The sequence below is a fragment of the Leuresthes tenuis genome, unplaced genomic scaffold (assembly GCF_036924035.1).
Source record: "Leuresthes tenuis unplaced genomic scaffold, fLeuTen1.0.hap1 SCAF_18, whole genome shotgun sequence".
NCBI lineage: Eukaryota > Metazoa > Chordata > Actinopteri > Atheriniformes > Atherinopsidae > Leuresthes > Leuresthes tenuis.
The window spans coordinates 15,383,249-15,410,126 of record NW_027325372.1 but is presented as its reverse complement, the minus strand read 5'-3'; the positions used below and the strand labels follow the sequence as shown (position 1 = coordinate 15,410,126).

Here is a 26,878-nt window from a genome sequence, read left to right as displayed (position 1 = left end):
AAATTAATAGCACAGGTGTGGTTGTAATATGATAAAATTGGGCCATGGTGTTTGGCAGCTGCCTCACATACTCATTTGTACATATGTATGTTGTCAGGGACCTCGGACTCAGATGCAGGGTCAGCTCAAAAGCAAGGAGGTTTATTTTGTAAACACAAGATAGCTCTGCAGGAGGACCGCTCACTGCAGGCTCGTGGAAACTATGGCATAAGACAGGGCTGGTAATGAAGCTCATGGAAAGAGACAACATACAGGCACAAGACAAGGGAGACGCAGACTATTTGAATACATGAGGAGCCATGGAGAAAAGGTGGAAACACTTTGGAATCAGGGAAGACAATCAGACACTTACCACAGGAGGAAGGGCAATGAACCTGAAACGAGAGGATGTTAGTGATTTCAAAATAAAACACGAAATGACGAGACAAGACATAAATCAAAACATAAATCATGACATATGCATATATGTGAGCGTAGTTAACTACTGTGGTGCATGAGAATAAGCATGATAAGCAAGCATGATGTTCATCAGTCTGAGGCTTCTTGATGCAGCTGTCTGCAGTTCAAGTCCCAACTCGGGTCCTTTGCTGTATGTCCTCCCTCTCTCTCTCTCTCTCTCTTTGTGCATTTATTTCCTATTGAGCAACTTGCCAATAAAGGCAACAACAAAAACAATCCTTTAAAAAAACAAAAGTGAAAAAATAACATCAACCATGGTTCAAAAAGGACTACGATGAAACTAAAAAGAAACAAGCAGTGTCAGAAGTGTTTTTGCCAGAGCTCAGGCGTAGAGGCATTGCCTTCCAGTTGTAAGATCAGTAGTTCATCCCCTCCATTTGTTTAAGTGGCCTGAACCACAGATAGCCCCTGATATGCTCATCATTAAGAGATTGTATAAAAAAAAAGTGATGCATGTATGAAGTAAATAAAACCTTCCGTCATAATGTGGTATATAGAGCCATCAGTGATATACCAACATTGTTATTATTTATATGTTTAATATTACTTGCATTAAGATAAGGTCATGAGTGTGTTGAAAATTGTCTGTGTGTGGTCTGGTCGGGAAAGGTTCGTTTATTGTTTGACAAATGTGGTGATGCAGTGTCTAAGTCTCACCAGCAGAGGGCGGGTTCACTACACTGTGAACAGGGACAAGGGAAATCTCGCGAGAATACGCTGTGAGAACGGGAACACACGTGTGAAGTGTGAAGATGTGTGTGGCGTAACGCGTAATTGTGTGCTTGATGGGTGAATGTGTTAAGTGTGAGTTTATGGTCTCTGTTGGATTTTATATCATATTGTTCATAAACTTTACTGGTTTATAAAACCTAACGGTCCGGAAATAGGCTATCAGTTGATAGTACTCGTTGCCTAGCAACCGCAAGCAAGCACAAGGCTGGAGAAAGCTATGAGCCGGTGTAAAGAGCCCGGACTGTTCGCGTATTGTTAATAGGTAAATAAATAAGTTAAGATAGATACATAATTGATTGCGTTAATGTGGTAATTTTGGTAGATATGAATGGCTGATTGTGTATTGGAGAAACAAATTGATATTGAATGTACAAAATAAGACAACTGGTCTGGAATAGCAATATAACAGTCATGATTATTGTTTGGATGTTTTGTGCAGATGTTCATAATTGTTCTGTGTTGTGTGAATACGCTGGGAGAACGGGAACACACACCTGAGTGTGAAGATGTGTGTGGCGTAACGCGATAAATAATATATACTTTTGGCTTTTTGCAAAAATAAAAGACTTTCAAATTAAATGTGTAGTGGAGGACAACTTCACTTTGTACCACGCTACAATAACATAATGACAACTGAGAAGACATTGATTATCATGTCACATTAACACCTGGCTGTGGGTAGGATATATTTTGCCAAAAGTGAAGACTTCATGCAGGTGTTGATAGACTGGGTGCCCATGCTGACCTGTGTCCTCAAGCATAAGCTCCCACACTGGACAAGTGAGCATCAGCGTTATATCAGTGGACAAATATCTGGTAAAGTCCATGTTTTGACAGGTCAGGACTGTTATAGCAGAAGAAGGGAACCCTACTCAATATTAGGTGGGGGGTCAATATTATGGCTGATCGGTGTAAATTAAATAAGAGGTGCAGTATCATCATCTGAAAAGTCTTTTGCCATAAACTTTGAGTTTTTTTTATTCAAAAAAAGAAAAGAAAAACATTTTAAGCTTATTGACTCAATTAAACTCCACCAATGTGCTCTTTCCAAAGCCTTTTATTCTTTAGAGTTTTAGATCAGCAACAGACATAAATCAATACTGATTTATGAAATGACACAGATCTTGATGACATTATTAGCAATGTGATGTATCTGCTGTCTCGTATTCAGAACAAAGAAGAGGAGAATGGGAGGCCTCAATATTTTCTTCTCAAATAACTTTATTCTCGACATCCCTTCTAAACACATTTTACAGGTTAGTGACATCAGATGTGTTTATAGTTCTCAGTGAATCAAGTAGGAAAAAATAACATTTTGAGATTATTCAAATTTTTCCCATGAACTGGAGAGGTTTTAATTTAAAAGAATTTGAACATGAACTTGAACAGTTTGCATCTTTGTTTCACAGGTTTAATTAAACTCTCCAAATCAACACATATTAAGTCAGAGTGGAATCAGAAGAACTCTGCATCTGTGGACAAATGCTGCGAGTTGCACAGACAAAAGAGTATTTAAATGAACAGTCTTTGTCATTCCATTTCTTATCTGTGCCCCAGTTGGTGTGGACACATTCTTCTGACCCTCCAGAGTTGGTTGGCTCTCCTGTATTCCAAAACCTAAAGTTGACTTTAGAGCCATCAGACCACAACCATGCGTCATTCCTCTGAGCATCAGTGAGTCCGATCCAGTTGACTCCCTCAGCAAGATCAAAGTTTCTGATCAGGTATTTGACAAAATTCTCTTCCTCCTGACTGTGGATAGATACCAGGTTGGCTCCCTCTTATACACAGTGCAGCTCTGCATCAATCCAGGTCATCTGTGTGGCGATGTACTTGTAACAGCGTCCGTTAAAGCTGTACCAGAACTGTGGACAGCTGCTACGTTGTAGGGCCAATTCTTTCTCAGGTGAAGCGGATACAGCACCCAGAGCCAAACAAAGCAAGACGAGGAACAGCTTCATGTTGACGTTTTACGTATCTCTGTTTGAAGATGTCTTGATGTATTGCTGGAATTAATTTGCACTGGTGGTTGTTCCCAGCAGTCCTGTAGAGACAGATGACAGGCTGATTCTTTTATATCCTTCAGAGAGGGTGTCTGCAGTGTCATGTCTTATCATTGGCCAAATCCTTTTGTATGCAACACGTCAATATCTGAACATGAGCCAACAAACACTGCTGTGCCACTTTCAGTCAACTTTCAGCCTTTTTTTCAGCAGAAACACAGGCATGCAATTACACATCAACAACAATCCAGTAGTGCAAAGCTTTGTATACATATGTGCATTTTAAACAGCATTGCTATAAGATACACTCCCCTAAAATGACACACAACACACACACGAAAAATAAAGAAGAAAAAAAAAAGCAGTTGTCACATTTTAATAGTTAAACAAATAAGCATTCTTGGGATTGTATGCTTTTTACAGTCTGTTACAGATAAGCACATGTTATTGCTACAATGCTGCTAACGGTACAAAGTGCTTATTGAGCAAATAGCATCAACAGTGTGTTCAATGTAACCATGACCCTGAGTTGCTCCCAAGCCAGCCAAGATATGTGATCTCTTCAGCTGGTCCTGGGACTGCTCTGTGACCTCCTCCCAGTAGAACATATTTGAAACAATGCGTCTGGGATGTGTCTGGATGGCCAAAACCACCTCAAGTGGCCACTTTTCGATGACAAGGGTTTTAAAATAATTCCGGATTTCACATCTGTGCTGTTATCTGGTGTGTTTTGCTCTGTTCAGTTCAGCCTATCTTTATACCTTTTCAAGATTCATGTTCTGGGTTGGTCAGCGTTCTACTTAGTCGTGCTTCTTATTTTATTTGGTAGAATTTGGCCCCCTGCGTTCTCTGTTTGAGTTGCTTTCTGTTTTTAGTCACAAGTTGTGCAACAGAAAATGTTATTAAGTGCACAGACCAATGATAAGATACCGAAAGTGGAGAGGCCCTCTCTGTGTAATATAAAAGAAAGCAGCCTGTCACCTGCCTCTGCAGGATATTTGATGACAAGCATCAGTACAGATAAACTTCAACAAGACATTGACACCTTGTCTTAATTACAGACATAAAACTCCATCAGGATGTTGTTCCTCTTCATGGCTGCTCTAGCTCTGAGTGCAGCGTCTCCTTCAGATGAACAGGAACTGCAGCTTCAGCAAGGCAGCTGTCCCATGTTCTGGTACAGCTTCAACGGCCGCTGCTACAAGTATGTCGCCTCACACATGACCTGGGGGGAAGCAGAGCTTCATTGTGTATCAGAAGAAACCAACCTGGTATCTATCCACAGCCTGGAAGAACACAATTTTGTCACTTCCTTGATCAAGAACATTGATCCAACTCAAGGATTCACCTGGATCGGACTCACTGATGTCCACAAGGAAGGAGGATGGATGTGGTCTGATGGGTCTAAAGTCGGTTTTACCCAATGGGATATAAATCAGCCAGATAATGCTGGAGGACATGAACACTGTGGACACACCAACTTTGGCACAGCTTTTAAATGGAACGATAATATGTGCTCACATGCATTAGGTTTTGTTTGTGCATCTCGCACTGTTTGCACTTCACAATAAAAAAAACTGCCCCATTCAACTGCCTTAACATGTGTTGTTTCTGATTCTGATTCTGAGTGCTAGTTGATCATTGGCCTGTACTTTAAGAGCACCAGAGTTACACATAGTTATTTAGCAGATGAGTTTACAATGATAATAGAAGTTATTTTTTCTATTACAGCAACTATTATTAATTAATTCATTTATTTTAAAATGTATTTGATTGGAAGAAATACCAAAGTACATGGATAATCTGAAAATAGCTTTTTCAATGCAGGTATCGCAACAAAGAGATAAAAAGCAATAAAATGTTCAAAATAAATCCAGGTAAGAACACAATGTTTAACACTAGACTGTAGTACAACTTTGTTGTTGAATTAAGATTCAACAGCTCTCTTAAAGAGTTAAAGTTCAGATGTTTTCAGATAAATGAGCAGAGCATCTAAAGTCTTTGCTCCTTCCATTGAACAACTGTCTGAACAAAAGATGTTTTACAAAGTGAGACTTTATGATTTCCACCTGAAGGAGATCTGAGACCAGACATTCAGTCCATGTGACATATGTGAAAATATCAGCAATTAACAGCAAGGCCAGATGTCCTCCCTCTCTCTCTCTCTCTCTCTTTGTGCATTCATTTCCTATTGAGCAACTTGCCGATAAAGGCAAAAACAACAACAATCCTTTAAAAAACTAATGAAAAAAATAACATCAACCATGGTTCAAAAAGGACTATGATGAAACTAAAAAGAGTACAGCTAAGAAAACTTGGGTCTTGCCATTTATGTGGATGTTACATTTGTACATACCATCAATCTAGATTTTGTTGCTGACCAGATAAACCATACTCCCTGATAGTAGTTTGTTATGTGCTGAAAAACAAGTCTGATCCATCATGTGTCGACCTTAAAACTTACAGGACTTAAAGAACTTCTTCTGACAGTTTGACCTCAGATGCCACAGCATACCTACAAATATCTGGTAAAGTCCATGTTTCGACAGGTCAGGACTGTTATAGCAGAAGAAGGGAACCCTACTCAATATTAGGTGGGGGGTCAATATTATGGCTGATTGGTGTAAATGAAATAAGAGGTGCAGTATCATCATCTGAAAAGTCTTTTGCCATAAACTTTGAGGTTTTTTTTATTCAAAAAAAGAAAAGAAAAACATTTTAAGCTTATTGACTCAATTAAACTCCACCAATGTGCTCTTTCCAAAGCCTTTTATTCTTTAGAGTTTTGGATCAGCAAATGACATAAATCAATACTGATTTATAAAATGACACAGATCTTGATGACATTATTAGCGATTTGATGTATCTGCTGTCTCGTATTCAGAACAAAGAAGAGGAGAATGGGAGGCCTCAATATTTTCTTCTCAAATAACTTTATTCTCAATCTCATCTTCCTTCCATTACTTCACTTGTCTTTCAGTTTAAGAACAGTTCCTGTTTTATAATCTGATCCTAAACGAGTGGAAGTGATGGAGTAAATCTTTTAGTTCATGTATCAATGGTCACATCATATATAAACTTCATGAACCCAAGTGGGTATAAATTAAGTTTTATTTGTTTGTTTTCATCATCGTAGCAACATGTAAGCAGATAACGATAAAATGATGTTATTGCACAGTTACATGAGAAAGCATCCCTTCTAAACACATTTTACAGGTTAGTGACATCAGATGTGTTTACAGTTCTCAGTGAATCAAGTAGGCAAAAATAACATTTTGAGATTATTCACATTTTTCCCATGAACTGGAGACATTCTGATTTAAAAGAATTTGAACATGAACTTGAACAGTTTGCATCTTTGTTTCACAGGTTTAATTAAACTCTCCAAATCAACAAATGTCTAATCACAGAGTGGAATCAGAAGAACTCAAATGCTGCGAGTTGCACAGACAAAAGCGTATTTATTTGAACACTTTACGTCATTCCATTTCTTGTTTTTTCCCCAGTTGGTTTGGACACAGTCTTGTGACCCTCCAGAGTTGTTTGGCTGTCCTTTATTCCAAAACTTGAAGTCGAATTTAGAGCCATCAGACCACAACCATGCGCCATTCTTCTGACAATCAGTGAGTCCGATCCATTTGACTCTCTCAGCAGGATCAAAGCTTCTGATCAGGTGTTTGACAAAATTCTCTTCCTCCCGACTGTGGATAGATACCAGGTTGGCTCCCTGTGATACACAGTGCAGCTCTGCATCAATCCAGGTCATCTTAGTGGAGATGTACTTGTAGCAGCGGCCATTGAAGCTGTACCATGACTCGGGACAACAGCCTTGCCAAAGCAGCATTTCCTTCTCATCTGAGGGAGACGCTGCACCCAGAGCCAGAGCAGCCATGAAGAGGAACAACATCCTGATGGAGTTTTATGTCTGTAATTAAAACAAGGTGTCAATGTCTTGTTGAAGTTGATCTGTACTGATGCTTGTCATCAAATATCCTGCAGAGGCAGGTGACAGGCTGCTTTCTTTTATATCACACAGAGAGGGCGTCTCCACTTTTGGTATCTTATCATTAATCTGTGCACTTAATATAATTTTTCTGTTGAGATTGGCTTTGTTCTTAGACATTATGTATTCATACTCTGTATGTTTCTAAAAACAATCTATGTTCCTATCTTGTACTTGTCCACTCTGCTCATACTACGCAATGTATGTTCTTGAATGGTCCAGAACTTTAAGAAAGCATAACTGGACTAAATAACTTGGTTAGATGAAGCTTCTCTATCTTGTCAGATAGGTCTGTCACATTAGATACACGCCTAAAAAAACAGTCACACACACATGTTGCTTATCACAGCCTAAAGAACATGACATGGACAGTGGTTGGCCTGTTTATGTTACTAATAACTGGCCAATTATATTATGTAAGTACAACCTCTGTTAGATAAACGTGAAGAAGATGAATATGAACTATTTCCATATATCGGAGCTTCCGATGAGTTTTGCTGTATGCCAACTTTTAATATGTACATTCTCAGGCCTAAAACTGCCCGAGAGCACCTGAAGGCTATTCAGTACTTGTAGCAGTGAGATCATTAGCCAAAAACTTTCAGCTCTACACAACAACACAATATCTGAACATTGGCCAAAGAACGCTGTTCGATCACCTTGATGTCTGATAAAACGTAATATTCAGTCATTTTAATTCAAATTTGATTTTAGCATATTTATTTTCATTGATCTAATCAAAACTTCCAACGTCTTTTCTGTCGAGCAATTCAGTTTTATCAGCATTACTGTCACAAACATATCCACACACATTCATAAAACAGTTTCCCAGATTTTACCAACTAAAGTTCAAGTTCAACAGATCCATTGTCAGAAATACTACTTCTGGTTGGTGGTCCTTCTGAAAATAATTCCATCATTAGGTTGATCTTTGACTGAAAGAGAGGGGCTTGTCTGGCCAGATCACCATGTCTGGGATCCAGTGGGAGAGTCTGACAAGCAGGGAGTCAAGCTGGGAGCGAAGAGTCCTGATTATTATCTTCTTCGCTGCTGTTTTATCATCATTTGTTGATGGAGTAAACATTCATATAGACAGTTTTCCTATTTGAGTTACAGTAATGATGGCTCGCTCTTGGGTTAAATAAAGATAACCAAACAATTTAGAATTGTGAAGAATTAAGAACTGACCGACTGTTTTGGCATCCTTAGCTTTGTCATAAATGCGCTCACCCTAAGATTATCTCATCTCAAGCCTGTTTCCTTCTTCTTTCATTCAGCCCTGAGAGTGAGGGCCGGCAAAACAATACGTTTATCTACAAATTCTGAGTGCTGGTTGATCATTGGCCTGTACTTTAAGAGCACCAGAGTTACACATAGTTATTTAGCAGATGAGTTTACAATGATAATAGAAGTTATTTTATCTATTACAGCAACTATTATTAATTAATTCATTTATTTTAAAATGTATTTGATTGGAAGAAATACCAAAGTACATGGATAATCTGAAAACAGCTTTTTCAATGCAGGTATCGCAACGAAGAGATAAAAGGCAATAAAATGTTCAAAATAAATCCAGGTAAGAACACAATGTTTAACACTAGACAGTAGTACAAGTTTGTTGTTGAATTAAGATTCAACAGCTCTCTTAAAGAGTTAAAGTTCAGAAGTTTTCAGATAAATGAGCAGAGCATTTAAAGTCTTTGCTCCTTCCATTGAACAACTGTCTGAACAAAAGATGTTTTACAAAGTAAGACTTTATGATTTCCACCTGAAGGAGATCTGAGACCAGACATTCAGTCCATGTGACATATGTGAAAATATCAGCAATTAACAGTAAGGCCAGATGTCCTCCCTCTCTTTCTCTCTCTCTCTTTCTGCATTCATTTCCTATTGAGCAACTTGCCAATAAAGGCAACAACAAAAACAATCCTTTAAAAAACTAAAATTGAAAAAAATAACATCAACCATGGTTCAAAAAGGACTATGATGAAACTAAAAAGAAACAAGCAGTGTCAGAAGTGTTTTTGCCAGAGGTCAGGCGTAGAGGCATTGCCTTCCAGTTGTAAGATCAGTAGTTCATCCCCTCCATTTGTTTAAGTGGCCTGAACCACAGATAGCCCCTGATATACTCATCATTAAGAGATTGTATAAAAAAAGTGCTGCATGTAGGAAGTAAATAAAACCTTCCGTCATAACATAATGACAACTGAGAAGACATTGATTATCATGTCACATTAACACCTGGCTGTGGGTAGGATATATTTTGCCAAAAGTGAAGACTTCATGCAGGTGTTGATAGACTGGGTGCCCATGCTGACCTGTGTCCTCAAGCATAAGCTCCCACACTGGACAAGTGAGCATCAGCGTTATATCAGTGGAGCAATGAAAGAAGGCGCCCAGGTCTGATGAATTAGATCTTCTATCACATGACTTTCATAGCCAGGTCCAGGTTACAGCAAGGAAAACTTGGGTATTGCCATTTATGTGGATGTTACATTTGTACATACCATTAACCTAGATTTTGTTGCTGACAAGATAAACCATACTCCCTGATAGGAGTTTGTTATGTGCTGAAAAACAAGTCTGATCCATCATGTGTCGACCTTAAAACTTACAGGACTTAAAGGAACTTCTTCTGACAGTTTGACCTCAGATGCCACAGCATACCTACAAATATCTGGTAAAGTCCATGTTTCGACAGGTCAGGACTGTTATAGCAGAAGAAGGGAACCCTACTCAATACTAGGTGGGGGGTCAATATTATGGCTGATCGGTGTAAATGAAATAAGAGGTGCAGTATGATCATCTGAAAAGTCTTTTGCCATAAACTTTGAGGTTTTTTTATTCAAAAAAAGAAAAGAAAAACATTTTAAGCTTATTGACTCAATTAAACTCCACCAATGTGCTCTTTCCAAAGCCTTTTATTCTTTAGAGTTTTGGATCAGCAAATTACATAAATCAATACTGATTTATAAAATGACACAGATCTTGATGACATTATTAGCGATGTGATGTATCTGCTGTCTCTTATTCAGAACAAAGAAGAGGAGAATGGGAGGCCTCAATATTTTCTTCTCAAATAATTTTCTTCTCAATCTCATCTTCCTTTCATTACTTCACTTGTCTTTCAGTTTAAGAACAGTTCCTGTTTTATAATCTGATCCTAAACGGGTGGAAGTGATGGAGTAAATCTTTTAGTTCATGTATCAATGGTCACATCATATATAAACTTCATGAACCCAAGTGGGTACAAATTAAGTTTTATTTGTTTGTTTTCATCATCGTAGCAACATGTAAGCAGATAATGATAAAATGATGTTATTGCACAGTTACATGAGAAAGCATCCCTTCTAAACACATTTTACAGGTTAGTGACATCAGATGTGTTTACAGTTCTCAGTGAATCAAGTAGGCAAAAATAACATTTTGAGATTATTCACATTTTTCCCATGAACTGGAGACTTTCTAATTTAAAAGAATTTGAACATGAACTTGAACAGTTTGCATCTTTGTTTCACAGGTTTAATTAAACTCTCCAAATCAACACATGTTAAATCACAGAGTGGAATCAGAAGAACTCAAATGCTGCGAGTTGCACAGACAAAAGCGTATTCATATGAACACTTTATGTCATTCCATTTCTTGTTTTTTCCCCAGTTGGTTTGGACACAGTCTTCTGACCCTTGATAGTTGTTTGGCTCTCCTGTATTCCAAAACTTAAAGTCGAATTTAGAGCCATCAGACCACAACCATGCGCCATTCTTCTGACAATCAGTGAGTCCGATCCATTTGACTCCGTCAGCAGGATCAAAGCTTCTGATCAGGTGTTTGACAAAATTCTCTTCCTCCTGACTGTGGATAGATACCAGGTTGGCTCCCTGTGATACACAGTGCAGCTCAGCATCAATCCAGGTCATCTTAGTGGCGATGTACTTGTAGCAGCGGCCATTGAAGCTGTACCATGACTCGGGACAACAGCCTTGCCAAAGCAGCATTTCCTTCTCATCTGAAGGAGACGCTGCACCCAGAGCCAGAGCAGCCATGAAGAGGAACAACATCCTGATGGAGTTTTATGTCTGTAATTAAGACAAGGTGTCAATGTCTTGTTGAAGTTGATCTGTACTGATGCTTATCATCAAATATCCTGCAGAGGCAGGTGACAGGCTGCTTTCTTTTATATCACACAGAGAGGGCGTCTCCACTTTTGGTATCTTATCATTAATCTGTGCACTTAATATAATTTTTCTGTTGAGATTGGCTTTGTTCTTAGACATTATGTGTTCATACTCTGTATGTTTCTAAAAACAATCTATGTTCCTATCTTGTACTTGTCCACTCTGCTCATACTACGCAATGTATGTTCTTGAATGGTCCAGAACTTTAAGAAAGCATAACTGGACTAAATAACTTGGTTAGATGAAGCTTCTCTATCTTGTCAGATAGGTCTGTCACATTAGATACACGCCTAAAAAAACAGTCACACACACATGTTGCTTATCACAGCCTAAAGAACATGACATGGACAGTGGTTGGCCTGTTTATGTTACTAATAACTGGCCAATTATATTATGTAAGTACAACCTCTGTTAGATAAACGTGAAGAAGATGAATATGAACTATTTCCATATATCGGGGCTTCCGATGAGTTTTGCTGTATGCCAACCTTTAATATGTACATTCTCAGGCCTAAAACTGCCCGAGAGCACCTGAAGGCTATTCAGTACTTGTAGCAGTGAGATCATTAGCCAAAAACTTTCAGCTCTACACAACAACACAATATCTGAACATTGGCCAAAGAACGCTGTTCGATCACCTTGATGTCTGATAAAACTTAATATTCAGTCATTTTAATTCAAATTTGATTTTAGCATATTTATTTTCATTGAGCTAATCAAAGTTTCCAACGTCTTTTCTGTCGAGCAATTCAGTTTTATCAGCATTACTGTCACAAACATATCCACACACATTCCTAAAACAGTTTCCCAGATTTTACCAACTAAAGTTCAAGTTCAACAGATCCATTGTCAGAAATACTACTTCTGGTTGGTGGTCCTTCTGAAAATAATTCCATCATTAGGTTGATCTTTGACTGAAAGAGAGGGGCTTGTCTGGCCAGATCACCATGTCTGGGATCCAGTGGGAGAGTCTGACAAGCAGGGAGTCAAGCTGGGAGCGAAGAGTCCTGATTATTATCTTCTTCGCTGCTGTTTTATCATCATTTGTTGATTTAGTAAACATTCATATAGACAGTTTTCCTATTTGAGTTACAGTAATGATGGCTCGCTCTTGGGTTGAATAAAATAACAGACCCTGAAAGGATTGCAATCTTTTAATATAGCAAGATGCTATTATTATTGTTTTATCCTAAATGTTTCAATTTGAATCCCTCAGAAGGTATTTTAAGTGTAAAGTAAAATAGGACCATTGCACATCATGGTGCTTAGGACCTACCCTTCTTAGCGGTAGGATTACAACAACAGAAATTAGTTTTGAGATGAATTTTTCAGCAGCAAAAACTTTGTATTATCTGTTGGAACAAAAAGGCATAATAATTCCATCACTAATGTAAAAAGGTAGGGTTTGGCTGAAATTTCAGCACCACTGAAATTAACAAAAATAAGGAAATCAAAGACAAAAACAGACCGCATGTTGTAAAGAGATTTGGAGAAATGGATGTTAGGCTCTATTAAGCATGGACTATTTATCATCTGTTTTCACACGTAATCCCATCTTTATCGTGTCATAAAAGAGCTTTTTTGGTGCAATCAGTTTCAAACAAGGTCACTTGAGGTCACTGTTGTCCTGGATGAGTGCCATCCCCAGCAGCTCAAAGTACTTCATAACTATCAGAGAACCACCGGCCGATAGTCATTCAGGCCTGAAACTGCTGAGGACTTTGCGATGGGGATGAGCTTTATTATGTATTCTTATTGCAAATACATATTTGTTATATTAGAAATTGATTGATCAACTTAATCATTAAAAAAAATCAAACAACAACTGGCCTGCAAATTACATGTGTCCAAACTTCTAAAGTAGCATATAGACAATAAAAACTAGCATCTCTCGGGTTAAAAAAACCTCAACCAGTGGCTCCGGTTTGCTTGGCTGGTTGAGCAGACATCCCATATACAGAGGCTGAGGCTCCTATTTTTTTTATTTTTTTTTAATATTCCTTTATTTGTGAAAAGTGTCAGTAACACACATGTGACAATCAGGAGGGAAGAATTTTACAAAACAACAACAGAAAAGATGATGACAAACAAACGAAAAAAATTAAAAGGAACAGAGAAATAAAGTTGATAATAATAAATACTAATAGTACTTTAAACAAAGAGATTAAAGTGACCCCTGAGTGTAGGTGTTTCTTTCAAGTGTGTATGTGAGTGTGTGTGTGTCTATGGGTATGTTTGTGTGCGGAAAAATAAATTATGCAGACGGCACAGTATAAGGATTAACAGTGGAAATAATAATAGCAAGAATGATCTAAATTATATTATTATCATTAATGATAATGACAATAACAAAACAGACATCTATACATATGATTCTACAAATTAATAGCACAGGTGTGGTTGTAAAATCATAAAATTGGGACATGGTGTTTGGCAGCTGCCTCACATACTCATTTGTACATATGTATGTTGTCAGGGACCTCGGACTCAGATGCAGGGTCAGCTCAAAAGCAAAGAGGTTTATTTTGTAAACACAAGATAGCTCTGCAGGAGGACCGCTCACTGCAGGCTCGTGGAAACTATGGCATAAGACAGGGCTGGTAATGAAGCTCATGGAAAGAGACAACATACAGGCACAAGACAAGGGAGACGCAGACTATTTGAATACATGAGGAGCCATGGAGAAAAGGTGGAAACACTTTGGAATCAGGGAAGACAATCAGACACTTACCACAGGAGGAAGGGCAATGAACCTGAAACGAGAGGATGTTAGTGATTTCAAAATAAAACACGAAATGACGAGACAAGACATAAATCAAAACATAAATCATGACATATGCATATATGTGAGCGTAGTTAACTACTGTGGTGCATGAGAATAAGCATGATAAGCAAGCATGATGTTCATCAGTCTGAGGCTTCTTGATGCAGCTGTCTGCAGTTCAAGTCCCAACTCGGGTCCTTTGCTGTATGTCCTCCCTCTCTATCTCTCTCTCTTTGTGCATTTATTTCCTATTGAGCAACTTGCCAATAAAGGCAACAACAAAAACAATCCTTTAAAAAAACAAAAGTGAAAAAATAACATCAACCATGGTTCAAAAAGGACTATGATGAAACTAAAAAGAAACAAGCAGTGTCAGAAGTGTTTTTGCCAGAGCTCAGGTGTAGAGGCATTGCCTTCCAGTTGTAAGATCAGTAGTTCATCCCCTCCATTTGTTTAAGTGGCCTGAACCACAGATAGCCCCTGATATGCTCATCATTAAGATATTGTATAAAAAAAAGTGATGCATGTATGAAGTAAATAAAACCTTCCGTCATAATGTGGTATATAGAGCCATCAGTGATATACCAACATTGTTATTATTTATATGTTTAATATTACTTGCATTAAGATAAGGTCATGAGTGTGTTGAAAATTGTCTGTGTGTGGTCTGGTCGGGAAAGGTTCGTTTATTGTTTGACAAATGTGGTGATGCAGTGTCTAAGTCTCACCAGCAGAGGGCGGGTTCGCTACACTGTGAACAGGGACAAGGGAAATCTCGCGAGAATACGCTGTGAGAACGGGAACACACGTGTGAAGTGTGAAGATGTGTGTGGCGTAACGCGTAATTGTGTGCTTGATGGGTGAATGTGTTAAGTGTGAGTTTATGGTCTCTGTTGGATTTTATATCATATTGTTCATAAACTTTACTGGTTTATAAAACCTAACGGTCCGGAAATAGGCTATCAGTTGATAGTACTCGTTGCCTAGCAACCGCAAGCAAGCACAAGGCTGGAGAAAGCTATGAGCCGGTGTAAAGAGCCCGGACTGTTCGCGTATTGTTAATAGGTAAATAAATAAGTTAAGATAGATACATAATTGATTGCGTTAATGTGGTAATTTTGGTAGATATGAATGGCTGATTGTGTATTGGAGAAACAAATTGATATTGAATGTACAAAATAAGACAACTGGTCTGGAATAGCAATATAACGGTCATGATTATTGTTTGGATGTTTTGTGCAGATGTTCATAATTGTTCTGTGTTGTGTGAATACGCTGGGAGAACGGGAACACACACCTGAGTGTGAAGATGTGTGTGGCGTAACGCGATAAATAATATATAATTTTGGCTTTTTGCAAAAATAAAAGACTTTCAAATTAAATGTGTAGTGGAGGACAACTTCACTTTGTACCACGCTACAATGACATAATGACAACTGAGAAGTAAAACATTGATTCTCTTGTCACATTAACACCTGGCTGTGGGTAGGATATATTTTGCCAAAAGTGAAGACTTCATGCAGGTGTTGATAGACTGGGTGCCCATGCTGACCTGTGTCCTCAAGCATAAGCTCCCACACTGGACAAGTGAGCATCAGCGTTATATCAGTGGAGCAATGAAAGAAGGCGCCCAGGTCTGATGAACTAGATCTTCTATCACATGACTTTGATAGCCAGGTCCAGGTTACAGCAAGGAAAACTTGGGTATTGCCATTTATGTGGATGTTACATTTGTACATACCATCAATCTAGATTTTGTTACTGACCAGATAAACCATACTCCCTGATAGTAGTTTGTTATGTGCTGAAAAACAAGTCTGATCCATCATGTGTCGACCTCAAAACTTACAGGACTAAAAGGAACATCTTCTGACAGTTTGACGTCAGATGCCACAGCATACCTACAAATATCTGGTAAAGTCCATGTTTCGACAGGTCAGGACTGTTATAGCAGAAGAAGGGAACCCTACTCAATACTAGGTGGGGGTCAATATTATGGCTGATCGGTGTAAATGAAATAAGAGGTGCAGTATGATCATCTGAAAAGTCTTTTGCCATAAACTTTGAGGTTTTTTTTATTCAAAAAAAGAAAAGAAAAACATTTTAAGCTTATTGACTCAATTAAACTCCACCAATGTGCTCTTTCCAAAGCCTTTTATTCTTTAGAGTTTTGGATCAGCAACAGACATAAATCAATACTGATTTATAAAATGACACAGATCTTGATGACATTATTAGCGATGTGATGTATCTGCTGTCTCGTATTCAGAACAAAGAAGAGGAGAATGGGAGGCCTCAATATTTTCTTCTCAAATAACTTTATTCTCGACATCATCTTCCTTCCATTACTTTACTTGTCTTTCAGTTTAAGAACAGTTCCTGTTTAATAACTTGTTTTTTTTTGTTTTCATCATCGTAGCAACATGTAAGCAGATAACGATAAAATGATGTTATTGCACAGTTACATGAGAAAGCATCCCTTCTAAACACATTTTACAGGTTAGTGACATCAGATGTGTTTACAGTTCTCAGTGAATCAAGTAGGCAAAAATAACATTTTGAGATTATTCACATTTTTCCCATGAACTGGAGACTTTCTAATTTAAAAGAATTTGAGCATAAACTTGAACAGTTTGCATCTTTGTTTCACAGGTTTAATTAAACTCTCCAAATCAACACATGTTAAATCACAGAGTGGAATCAGAAGAACTCAAATGCTGCGAGTTGCACAGACAAAAGCGTATTCATATGAACACTTTACGTCATTCCATTTCTTGTTTTTTCTCCAGTTGGTTTGGACACAGTCTTGTGACCCTCCAGAGTTGTTTGGCTGTCCTTTATTCCAAAACTTAAAGTCGAATTTAGAGCCATCAGACCACAACCATGCGCCATTCTTCTGACAATCAGTGAGTCCGATCCATTTGACTCTCTCAGCAGGATCAAAGCTTCTGATCAGGTGTTTGACAAAATTCTCTTCCTCCTGACTGTGGATAGATACCAGGTTGGCTCCCTGTGATACACAGTGCAGCTCTGCATCAATCCAGGTCATCTTAGTGGCGATGTACTTGTAGCAGCGGCCATTGAAGCTGTACCATGACTCGGGACAACAGCCTTGCCAAAGCAGCATTTCCTTCTCATCTGAAGGAGACACTGCACCCAGAGCCAGAGCAGCCATGAAGAGGAACAACATCCTGATGGAGTTTTATGTCTGTAATTAAGACAAGGTGTTAATGTCTTGTTGAAGTTGATCTGTACTGATGCTTGTCATCAAATATCCTGCAGAGGCAGGTGACAGGCTGCTTTCTTTTATATCACACAGAGAGGGCGTCTCCACTTTTGGTATCTTATCATTAATCTGTGCACTTAATATAATTTTTCTGTTGAGATTGGCTTTGTTCTTAGACATTATGTATTCATACTCTGTATGTTTCTAAAAACAATCTATGTTCCTATCTTGTACTTGTCCACTCTGCTCATACTACGCAATGTATGTTCTTGAATGGTCCAGAACTTTAAGAAAGCATAACTGGACTAAATAACTTGGTTAGATGAAGCTTCTCTATCTTGTCAGATAGGTCTGTCACATTAGATACACGCCTAAAAAAACAGTCACACACACATGTTGCTTATCACAGCCTAAAGAACATGACATGGACAGTGGTTGGCCTGTTTATGTTACTAATAACTGGCCAATTATATTATGTAAGTACAACCTCTGTTAGATAAACGTGAAGAAGATGAATATGAACTATTTCCATATATCGGGGCTTCCAATGAGTTTTGCTGTATGCCAACTTTTAATATGTACATTCTCAGGCCTAAAACTGCCCGAGAGCACCTGAAGGCTATTCAGTACTTGTAGCAGTGAGATCATTAGCCAAAAACTTTCAGCTCTACACAACAACACAATATCTGAACATTGGCCAAAGAACGCTGTTCGATCACCTTGATGTCTGATAAAACGTAATATTCAGTCATTTTAATTCAAATTTGATTTTAGCATATTTATTTTCATTGATCTAATCAAAACTTCCAACGTCTTTTCTGTCGAGCAATTCAGTTTTATCAGCATTACTGTCACAAACATATCCACACACATTCCTAAAACAGTTTCCCAGATTTTACCAACTAAAGTTCAAGTTCAACAGATCCATTGTCAGAAATACTACTTCTGGTTGGTGGTCCTTCTGAAAATAATTCCATCATTAGGTTGATCTTTGACTGAAAGAGAGGGGCTTGTCTGGCCAGATCACCATGTCTGGGATCCAGTGGGAGAGTCTGACAAGCAGGGAGTCAAGCTGGGAGCGAAGAGTCCTGATTATTATCTTCTTCGCTGCTGTTTTATCATCATTTGTTGATGGAGTAAACATTCATATAGACAGTTTTCCTATTTGAGTTACAGTAATGATGGCTCGCTCTTGGGTTAAATAAAGATAACCAAACAATTTAGAATTGTGAAGAATTAAGAACTGACCGACTGTTTTGGCATCCTTAGCTTTGTCATAAATGCGCTCACCCTAAGATTATCTCATCTCAAGCCTGTTTCCTTCTTCTTTCATTCAGCCCTGAGAGTGAGGGCCGTCAAAACAATACGTTTATCTACAAATTCTGAGTGCTGGTTGATCATTGGCCTGTACTTTAAGAGCACCAGAGTTACACATAGTTATTTAGCAGATGAGTTTACAATGATAATAGAAGTTATTTTATCTATTACAGCAACTATTATTAATTAATTCATTTATTTTAAAATGTATTTGATTGGAAGAAATACCAAAGTACATGGATAATCTGAAAACAGCTTTTTCAATGCAGGTATCGCAACGAAGAGATAAAAGGCAATAAAATGTTCAAAATAAATCCAGGTAAGAACACAATGTTTAACATTAGACAGTAGTACAACTTTGTTGTTGAATTAAGATTCAACAGCTCTCTTAAAGAGTTAATGTTCAGAAGTTTTCAGATAAATGAGCAGAGCATCTAAAGTCTTTGCTCCTTCCATTGAACAACTGTCTGAACAAAAGATGTTTTACAAAGTGAGACTTTATGATTTCCACCTGAAGGAGATCTGAGACCAGACATTCAGTCCATGTGACATATGTGAAAATATCAGCAATTAACAGTAAGGCCAGATGTCCTCCCTCTCTTTCTCTCTCTCTCTTTCTGCATTAATTTCCTATTGAGCAACTTGCCAATAAAGGCAAAAACAAAAACAATCCTTTAAAAAACTAAAATTTAAAAAAATAACATCAACCATGGTTCAAAAAGGACTATGATGAAACTAAAAAGAAACAAGCAGTGTCAGAAGTGTTTTTGCCAGAGGTCAGGCGTAGAGGCATTGCCTTCCAGTTGTAAGATCAGTAGTTCATCCCCTCCATTTGTTTAAGTGGCCTGAACCACAGATAGCCCCTGATATACTCATCATTAAGAGATTGTATAAAAAAAAGTGCTGCATGTAGGAAGTAAATAAAACCTTCCGTCATAACATAATGACAACTGAGAAGACATTGATTATCATGTCACATTAACACCTGGCTGTGGGTAGGATATATTTTGCCAAAAGTGAAGACTTCATGCAGGTGTTGATAGACTGGGTGCCCATGCTGACCTGTGTCCTCAAGCATAAGCTCCCACACTGGACAAGTGAGCATCAGCGTTATATCAGTGGAGCAATGAAAGAAGGCGCCCAGGTCTGATGAACTAGATCTTCTATCACATGACTTTGATAGCCAGGTCCAGGTTACAGCAAGGAAAACTTGGGTATTGCCATTTATGTGGATGTTACATTTGTACATACCATTAACCTAGATTTTGTTGCTGACAAGATAAACCATACTCCCTGATAGTAGTTTATTATGTGCTGAAAAACAAGTCTGATCCATCATGTGTCGACCTTATAACTTACAGGACTTAAAGGAACTTCTTCTGAAAGTTTGACGTCAGATGCCACAGCATACCTACAAATATCTGGTAAAGTCCATGTTTCGACAGGTCAGGACTGTTATAGCAGAAGAAGGGAACCCTACTCAATACTAGGTGGGGGGTCAATATTATGGCTGATTGGTGTAAATGAAATAAGAGGTGCAGTATCATCATCTGAAAAGTCTTTTGCCATAAACTTTGAGGTTTTTTTATTCAAAAAAAGAAAAGAAAACATTTTAAGCTTATTGACTCAATTAAACTCCACCAATGTGCTCTTTCCAAAGCCTTTTATTCTTTAGAGTTTTGGATCAGCAAATGACATAAATCAATACTGATTTATAAAATGACACAGATCTTGATGACATTATTAGCGATTTGATGTATCTGCTGTCTCGTATTCAGAACAAAGAAGAGGAGAATGGGAGGCCTCAATATTTTCTTCTCAAATAACTTTATTCTCGACATCATCTTCCTTCCATTACTTTACTTGTCTTTCAGTTTAAGAACAGTTCCTGTTTAATAACTTGTTTTTTTTTGTTTTCATCATCGTAGCAACATGTAAGCAGATAATGATAAAATGATGTTATTGCACAGTTACATGAGAAAGCATCCCTTCTAAACACATTTTACAGGTTAGTGACATCAGATGTTTTTACAGTTCTCATTGAATCAAGCAGGCAAAAATAACATTTTGATAGTATTCACATTTTTCCCATGAACTGGAGAGGTTTTAATTTAAAAGAATTTAAACATGAACTTGAACAGTTTGCATCTTTGTTTCACAGGTTTAATTAAACTCTCCAAATCAACACATGTTAAATCACAGAGTGGAATCAGAAGAACTCAAATGCTGCGAATTGCACAAACAAAAGAGTATTTAAATGAACAGTCTTTGTCATTCCATTTCTTATCTGTGCCCCAGTTGGTGTGGACACATTCTTCTGACCCTCCAGCATTGTTTGGCTCTCCTCTATTCCAAAACCTAAAGTTGACTTTAGAGCCATCAGACCACAACCATGCGCCATTCCTCTGAGCATCAGTGAGTCCGATCCAGTTGACTCCCTCAGCAAGATCAAAGTTTCTGATCAGGAATTTAACAAAATTCTCTTCCTCCTGACTGTGGATAGATACCAGGTTGGCTCCCTCTGATACACAGTACAGCTCTGCATCAATCCAGGTCATCTTAGTGGCGATGTACTTGTAACAGCGTCCGTTAAAGCTGTACCAGAACTGTGGGCAGTTTCTACGTTGTAGGGCCAATTCTCCCTGAGCTGAAGCGGATACAGCACCCAGAGCCAGACAAAGCAAGACGAGGAACAGCTTCATGTTGACGTTTTACGTATCTCTGTTTGAAGATGTCTTGATGTATTGCTGGAATTAATTTGCACTGGTGGTTGTTCCCAGCAGTTCTGTAGAGACAGATGACAGGCTGACTCTTTTATATCGTTCAGAGAGGGTGTCTGCAGTGTCATGTCTTATCATTGGCCAAATCCTGTTGTATGCAACACCTCAATATCTGAACATGAGCCAACAAACACCGCTGTGCCACTTTCAGTCAACTCTGGCATCAGCCTTTTTTTCAGCACAGTAACACAGGCATGCAATTACACATCAACAACAATCCAGTAGTGCAAAGCTTTGTATACATATGTGCAATTTAAACAGCATTGCCGTAATACAATACGTATATAAAATATGTATTCATATTCTGTATTCTTCTAAACAATCTATGTTCCTATCTTGTACTTGTCCACTCTGCTCATACTACGCAATGTATGTCCTTGAATGGTCCAAGACTTTAAGATAGCATAACTGGACTAAATAACTGGGTCAGATGAAGCTTCTCTATCTTGTCAGATAGGTCTGTTACATTAGATACCAGCCTAAAACCAACCTCACACACACACGTTGTTTATCACATCCCTAAAAACATGACGTGGACAGTGGTTGGCCAGAGATTGGTGAATTATAGCGAGTGAATAGACTGGGAGAACCCTCAGTGATCCAGCACACAGAGTAAAAAGCTCTGTGTAGAAGCTTTTTGATCAGGTCCTCCCTCTGGTATTCACCCACTCTGACTAATGTATGTAAAGATAACCAAAACGATTTGGAATTGTGAAGAATTAAGAACTGACCGACTGTTCTGGCATCCTTAGCTTTGTCATAAATGCGCTCACCCTAAGATTATCTCATCTAAAGCCTGTTTCCTTCTTCTCTCATTCAGCCCTGAGAGTGAGGGCCGTCAAAACAATACGTTTATCTACAGATTCTGAGTGCTAGTGGATCATTGGCCTGTACTTTAAGAGCACCAGAGTTACACATAGTTATTTAGCAGATGAGTTTACAATGATAATAGAAGTTATTTTTTCTATTACAGCAACTATTATTAATTAATTAATTCATTTTAAAATGTATTTGATTGGAAGAAATACCAAAGTACATGGATAATCTGAAAATAGCTTTTTCAATGCAGGTATCGCAACGAAGAGATAAAAAGCAATAAAATGTTCAAAATAAATCCAGGTAAGAACACAATGTTTAACACTAGACTGTAGTACAACTTTGTTGTTGAATTAAGATTCAACAGCTCTCTTAAAGAGTTAAAGTTCAGAAGTTTTCAGATAAATGAGCAGAGCATCTAAAGTCTTTGCTCCTTCCATTGAACAACTGTCTGAACAAAAGATGTTTTACAAAGTGAGACTTTATGATTTCCACCTGAAGGAGATCTGAGACCAGACATTCAGTCCATGTGACATATGTGAAAATATCAGCAATTAACAGCAAGGCCAGATGTCCTCCCTCTCTCTCTCTCTCTCTCTCTCTCTTTGTGCATTCATTTCCTATTGAGCAACTTGCCAATAAAGGCAACAACAAAAACAATCCTTTAAAAAACTAAAATTGAAAAAAATAACATCAACCATGGTTCAAAAAGGACTATGATGAAACTAAAAAGAAACAAGCAGTGTCAGAAGTGTTTTTGCCAGAGCTCAGGCGTAGAGGCATTGCCTTCCAGTTGTAAGATCAGTAGTTCATCCCCTCCATTTGTTTAAGTGGCCTGAACCACAGATAGCCCCTGATATACTCATCATTAAGAGATTGTATAAAAAAAAAGTGATGCATGTATGAAGTAAATAAAACCTTCCGTCATAATGTGGTATATAGAGCCATCAGTGATATACCAACATTGTTATTATTTATATGTTTAATATTACTTGCATTAAGATAAGGTCATGAGTGTGTTGAAAATTGTCTGTGTGTGGTCTGGTCGGGAAAGGTTCGTTTATTGTTTGACAAATGTGGTGATGCAGTGTCTAAGTCTCACCAGCAGAGGGCGGGTTCGCTACACTGTGAACAGGGACAAGGGAAATCTCGCGAGAATACGCTGTGAGAACGGGAACACACGTGTGAAGTGTGAAGATGTGTGTGGCGTAACGCGTAATTGTGTGCTTGATGGGTGAATGTGTTAAGTGTGAGTTTATGGTCTCTGTTGGATTTTATATCATATTGTTCATAAACTTTACTGGTTTATAAAACCTAACGGTCCGGAAATAGGCTATCAGTTGATAGTACTCGTTGCCTAGCAACCGCAAGCAAGCACAAGGCTGGAGAAAGCTATGAGCCGGTGTAAAGAGCCCGGACTGTTCGCGTATTGTTAATAGGTAAATAAATAAGTTAAGATAGATACATAATTGATTGCGTTAATGTGGTAATTTTGGTAGATATGAATGGCTGATTGTGTATTGGAGAAACAAATTGATATTGAATGTACAAAATAAGACAACTGGTCTGGAATAGCAATATAACGGTCATGATTATTGTTTGGATGTTTTGTGCAGATGTTCATAATTGTTCTGTGTTGTGTGAATACGCTGGGAGAACGGGAACACACACCTGAGTGTGAAGATGTGTGTGGCGTAACGCGATAAATAATATATAATTTTGGCTTTTTGCAAAAATAAAAGACTTTCAAATTAAATGTGTAGTGGAGGACAACTTCACTTTGTACCACGCTACAATGACATAATGACAACTGAGAAGTAAAACATTGATTCTCTTGTCACATTAACACCTGGCTGTGGGTAGGATATATTTTGCCAAAAGTGAAGACTTAATGCAGGTGTTGATAGACTGGGTGCCCATGCTGACCTGTGTCCTCAAGCATAAGCTCCCACACTGGACAAGTGAGCATCAGCGTTATATCAGTGGAGCAATGAAAGAAGGCGCCCAGGTCTGATGAATTAGATCTTCTATCACATGACTTTGATAGCCAGGTCCAGGTTACAGCAAGGAAAACTTGGGTATTGCCATTTATGTGGATGTTACATTTGTACATACCATTAACCTAGATTTTGTTGCTGACCAGATAAACCATACTCCCTGATAGGAGTTTGTTATGTGCTGAAAAACAAGTCTGATCCATCATGTGTTGACCTTAAAACTTACAGGACTTTAAGGAACTTCTTCTGACAGTTTGACCTCAGATGCCACAGCATACCTACAAATATCTGGTAAAGTCCCTGTTTCGACAGGTCAGGACTGTTATAGCAGAAGAAGGGAACCCTACTCAATACTAGGTGGGGGGTCAATATTATGGCTGATCGGTGTAAATGAAATAAGAGGTGCAGTATCATCATCTGAAAAGTCTTTTGCCATAAACTTTGAGGTTTTTTTTATTCAAAAAAAGAAAAGAAAAACATTTTAAGCTTATTGACTCAATTAAACTCCACCAATGTGCTCTTTCCAAAGCCTTTTATTCTTTAGAGTTTTAGATCAGCAACAGACATAAATCAATACTGATTTATAAAATGACACAGATCTTGATGACATTATTAGCGATGTGATGTATCTGCTGTCTCGTATTCAGAACAAAGAAGAGGAGAATGGGAGGCCTCAATATTTTCTTCTCAAATAACTTTATTCTCGACATCATCTTCCTTCCATTACTTTACTTGTCTTTCAGTTTAAGAACAGTTCCTGTTTAATAACTGGGTTTTTTTTGTTTTCATCATCGTAGCAACATGTAAGCAGATAACGATAAAATGATGTTATTGCACAGTTACATGAGAAAGCATCCCTTCTAAACACATTTTACAGGTTAGTGACATCAGATGTGTTTACAGTTCTCAGTGAATCAAGTAGGCAAAAATAACATTTTGAGATTATTCACATTTTTCCCATGAACTGGAGACTTTCTAATTTAAAAGAATTTGAACATAAACTTGAACAGTTTGCATCTTTGTTTCACAGGTTTAATTAAACTCTCCAAATCAACAAATGTCTAATCACAGAGTGGAATCAGAAGAACTCAAATGCTGCGAGTTGCACAGACAAAAGCGTATTTATTTGAACACTTTACATCATTCCATTTCTTGTTTTTTCTCCAGTTGGTTTGGACACAGTCTTGTGACCCTCCAGAGTTGTTTGGCTGTCCTTTATTCCAAAACTTAAAGTCGAATTTAGAGCCATCAGACCACAACCATGCGCCATTCTTCTGACAATCAGTGAGTCCGATCCATTTGACTCTCTCAGCAGGATCAAAGCTTCTGATCAGGTGTTTGACAAAATTCTCTTCCTCCCGACTGTGGATAGATACCAGGTTGGCTCCCTGTGATACACAGTGCAGCTCTGCATCAATCCAGGTCATCTTAGTGGCGATGTACTTGTAGCAGCGGCCATTGAAGCTGTACCATGACTCGGGACAACAGCCTTGCCAAAGCAGCATTTCCTTCTCATCTGAAGGAGACACTGCACCCAGAGCCAGAGCAGCCATGAAGAGGAACAACATCCTGATGGAGTTTTATGTCTGTAATTAAGACAAGGTGTTAATGTCTTGTTGAAGTTGATCTGTACTGATGCTTGTCATCAAATATCCTGCAGAGGCAGGTGACAGGCTGCTTTCTTTTATATCACACAGAGAGGGCGTCTCCACTTTTGGTATCTTATCATTAATCTGTGCACTTAATATAATTTTTCTGTTGAGATTGGCTTTGTTCTTAGACATTATGTATTCATACTCTGTATGTTTCTAAAAACAATCTATGTTCCTATCTTGTACTTGTCCACTCTGCTCATACTACGCAATGTATGTTCTTGAATGGTCCAGAACTTTAAGAAAGCATAACTGGACTAAATAACTTGGTTAGATGAAGCTTCTCTATCTTGTCAGATAGGTCTGTCACATTAGATACACGCCTAAAAAAACAGTCACACACACATGTTGCTTATCACAGCCTAAAGAACATGACATGGACAGTGGTTGGCCTGTTTATGTTACTAATAACTGGCCAATTATATTATGTAAGTACAACCTCTGTTAGATAAACGTGAAGAAGATGAATATGAACTATTTCCATATATCGGGGCTTCCGATGAGTTTTATTGTATGCCAAACTTTAATATGTACATTCTCAGGCCTAAAACTGCCCGAGAGCACCTGAAGGCTATTCAGTACTTGTAGCAGTGAGATCATTAGCCAAAAACTTTCAGCTCTACACAACAACACAATATCTGAACATTGGCCAAAGAACGCTGTTCGATCACCTTGATGTCTGATAAAACGTAATATTCAGTCATTTTAATTCAAATTTGATTTTAGCATATTTATTTTCATTGAGCTAATCAAAGTTTCCAACGTCTTTTCTGTCGAGCAATTCAGTTTTATCAGCATTACTGTCACAAACATATCCACACACATTCCTAAAACAGTTTCCCAGATTTTACCAACTAAAGTTCAAGTTCAACAGATCCATTGTCAGAAATACTACTTCTGGTTGGTGGTCCTTCTGAAAATAATTCCATCATTAGGTTGATCTTTGACTGAAAG

At 38.1% G+C, this 26,878-nt stretch overlaps 5 protein-coding genes and 1 pseudogene across 5 annotated transcripts; 1 reads left to right on the top strand and 5 right to left on the bottom strand.

Annotated features, from left to right (window-relative positions):
• Positions 1 to 2,385: 2,385 nt before the first annotated feature.
• LOC140275061 (ladderlectin-like) lies at positions 2,386 to 3,225 on the bottom strand (annotated as a pseudogene).
• Positions 3,226 to 4,199: 974 nt separating this feature from the next.
• LOC140275086 (galactose-specific lectin nattectin-like) lies at positions 4,200 to 4,783 on the top strand. The gene has a single exon (XM_072370474.1). It carries the CDS (start codon positions 4,274 to 4,276, stop codon positions 4,763 to 4,765), a length of 492 nt encoding a protein of 163 aa, XP_072226575.1. The 5' UTR covers positions 4,200 to 4,273; the 3' UTR covers positions 4,766 to 4,783.
• A 1,838-nt stretch (positions 4,784 to 6,621) lies between these two features.
• LOC140275652 (ladderlectin-like) lies at positions 6,622 to 7,101 on the bottom strand. Its single transcript, XM_072371156.1, has one exon. It carries the CDS (start codon positions 7,099 to 7,101, stop codon positions 6,622 to 6,624), a length of 480 nt encoding a protein of 159 aa, XP_072227257.1.
• Positions 7,102 to 10,775: 3,674 nt separating this feature from the next.
• On the bottom strand, positions 10,776 to 11,255 carry LOC140274721 (ladderlectin-like). The gene has a single exon (XM_072370089.1). The coding sequence runs from the start codon at positions 11,253 to 11,255 to the stop codon at positions 10,776 to 10,778; it is 480 nt and encodes a 159-aa protein (XP_072226190.1).
• A 5,591-nt stretch (positions 11,256 to 16,846) lies between these two features.
• On the bottom strand, positions 16,847 to 17,326 carry LOC140275613 (ladderlectin-like). Its single transcript, XM_072371129.1, has one exon. The coding sequence runs from the start codon at positions 17,324 to 17,326 to the stop codon at positions 16,847 to 16,849; it is 480 nt and encodes a 159-aa protein (XP_072227230.1).
• Positions 17,327 to 20,898: 3,572 nt separating this feature from the next.
• Positions 20,899 to 25,840, bottom strand: LOC140274720 (C-type mannose receptor 2-like). Its single transcript, XM_072370088.1, has 3 exons — positions 25,369 to 25,840; positions 23,378 to 23,437; positions 20,899 to 21,392 (listed from the first exon to the last, which is right to left on the bottom strand). The coding sequence occupies exons 1-3, from the start codon at positions 25,838 to 25,840 to the stop codon at positions 20,899 to 20,901; spliced, it is 1,026 nt and encodes a 341-aa protein (XP_072226189.1).
• Positions 25,841 to 26,878: the final 1,038 nt, after the last annotated feature.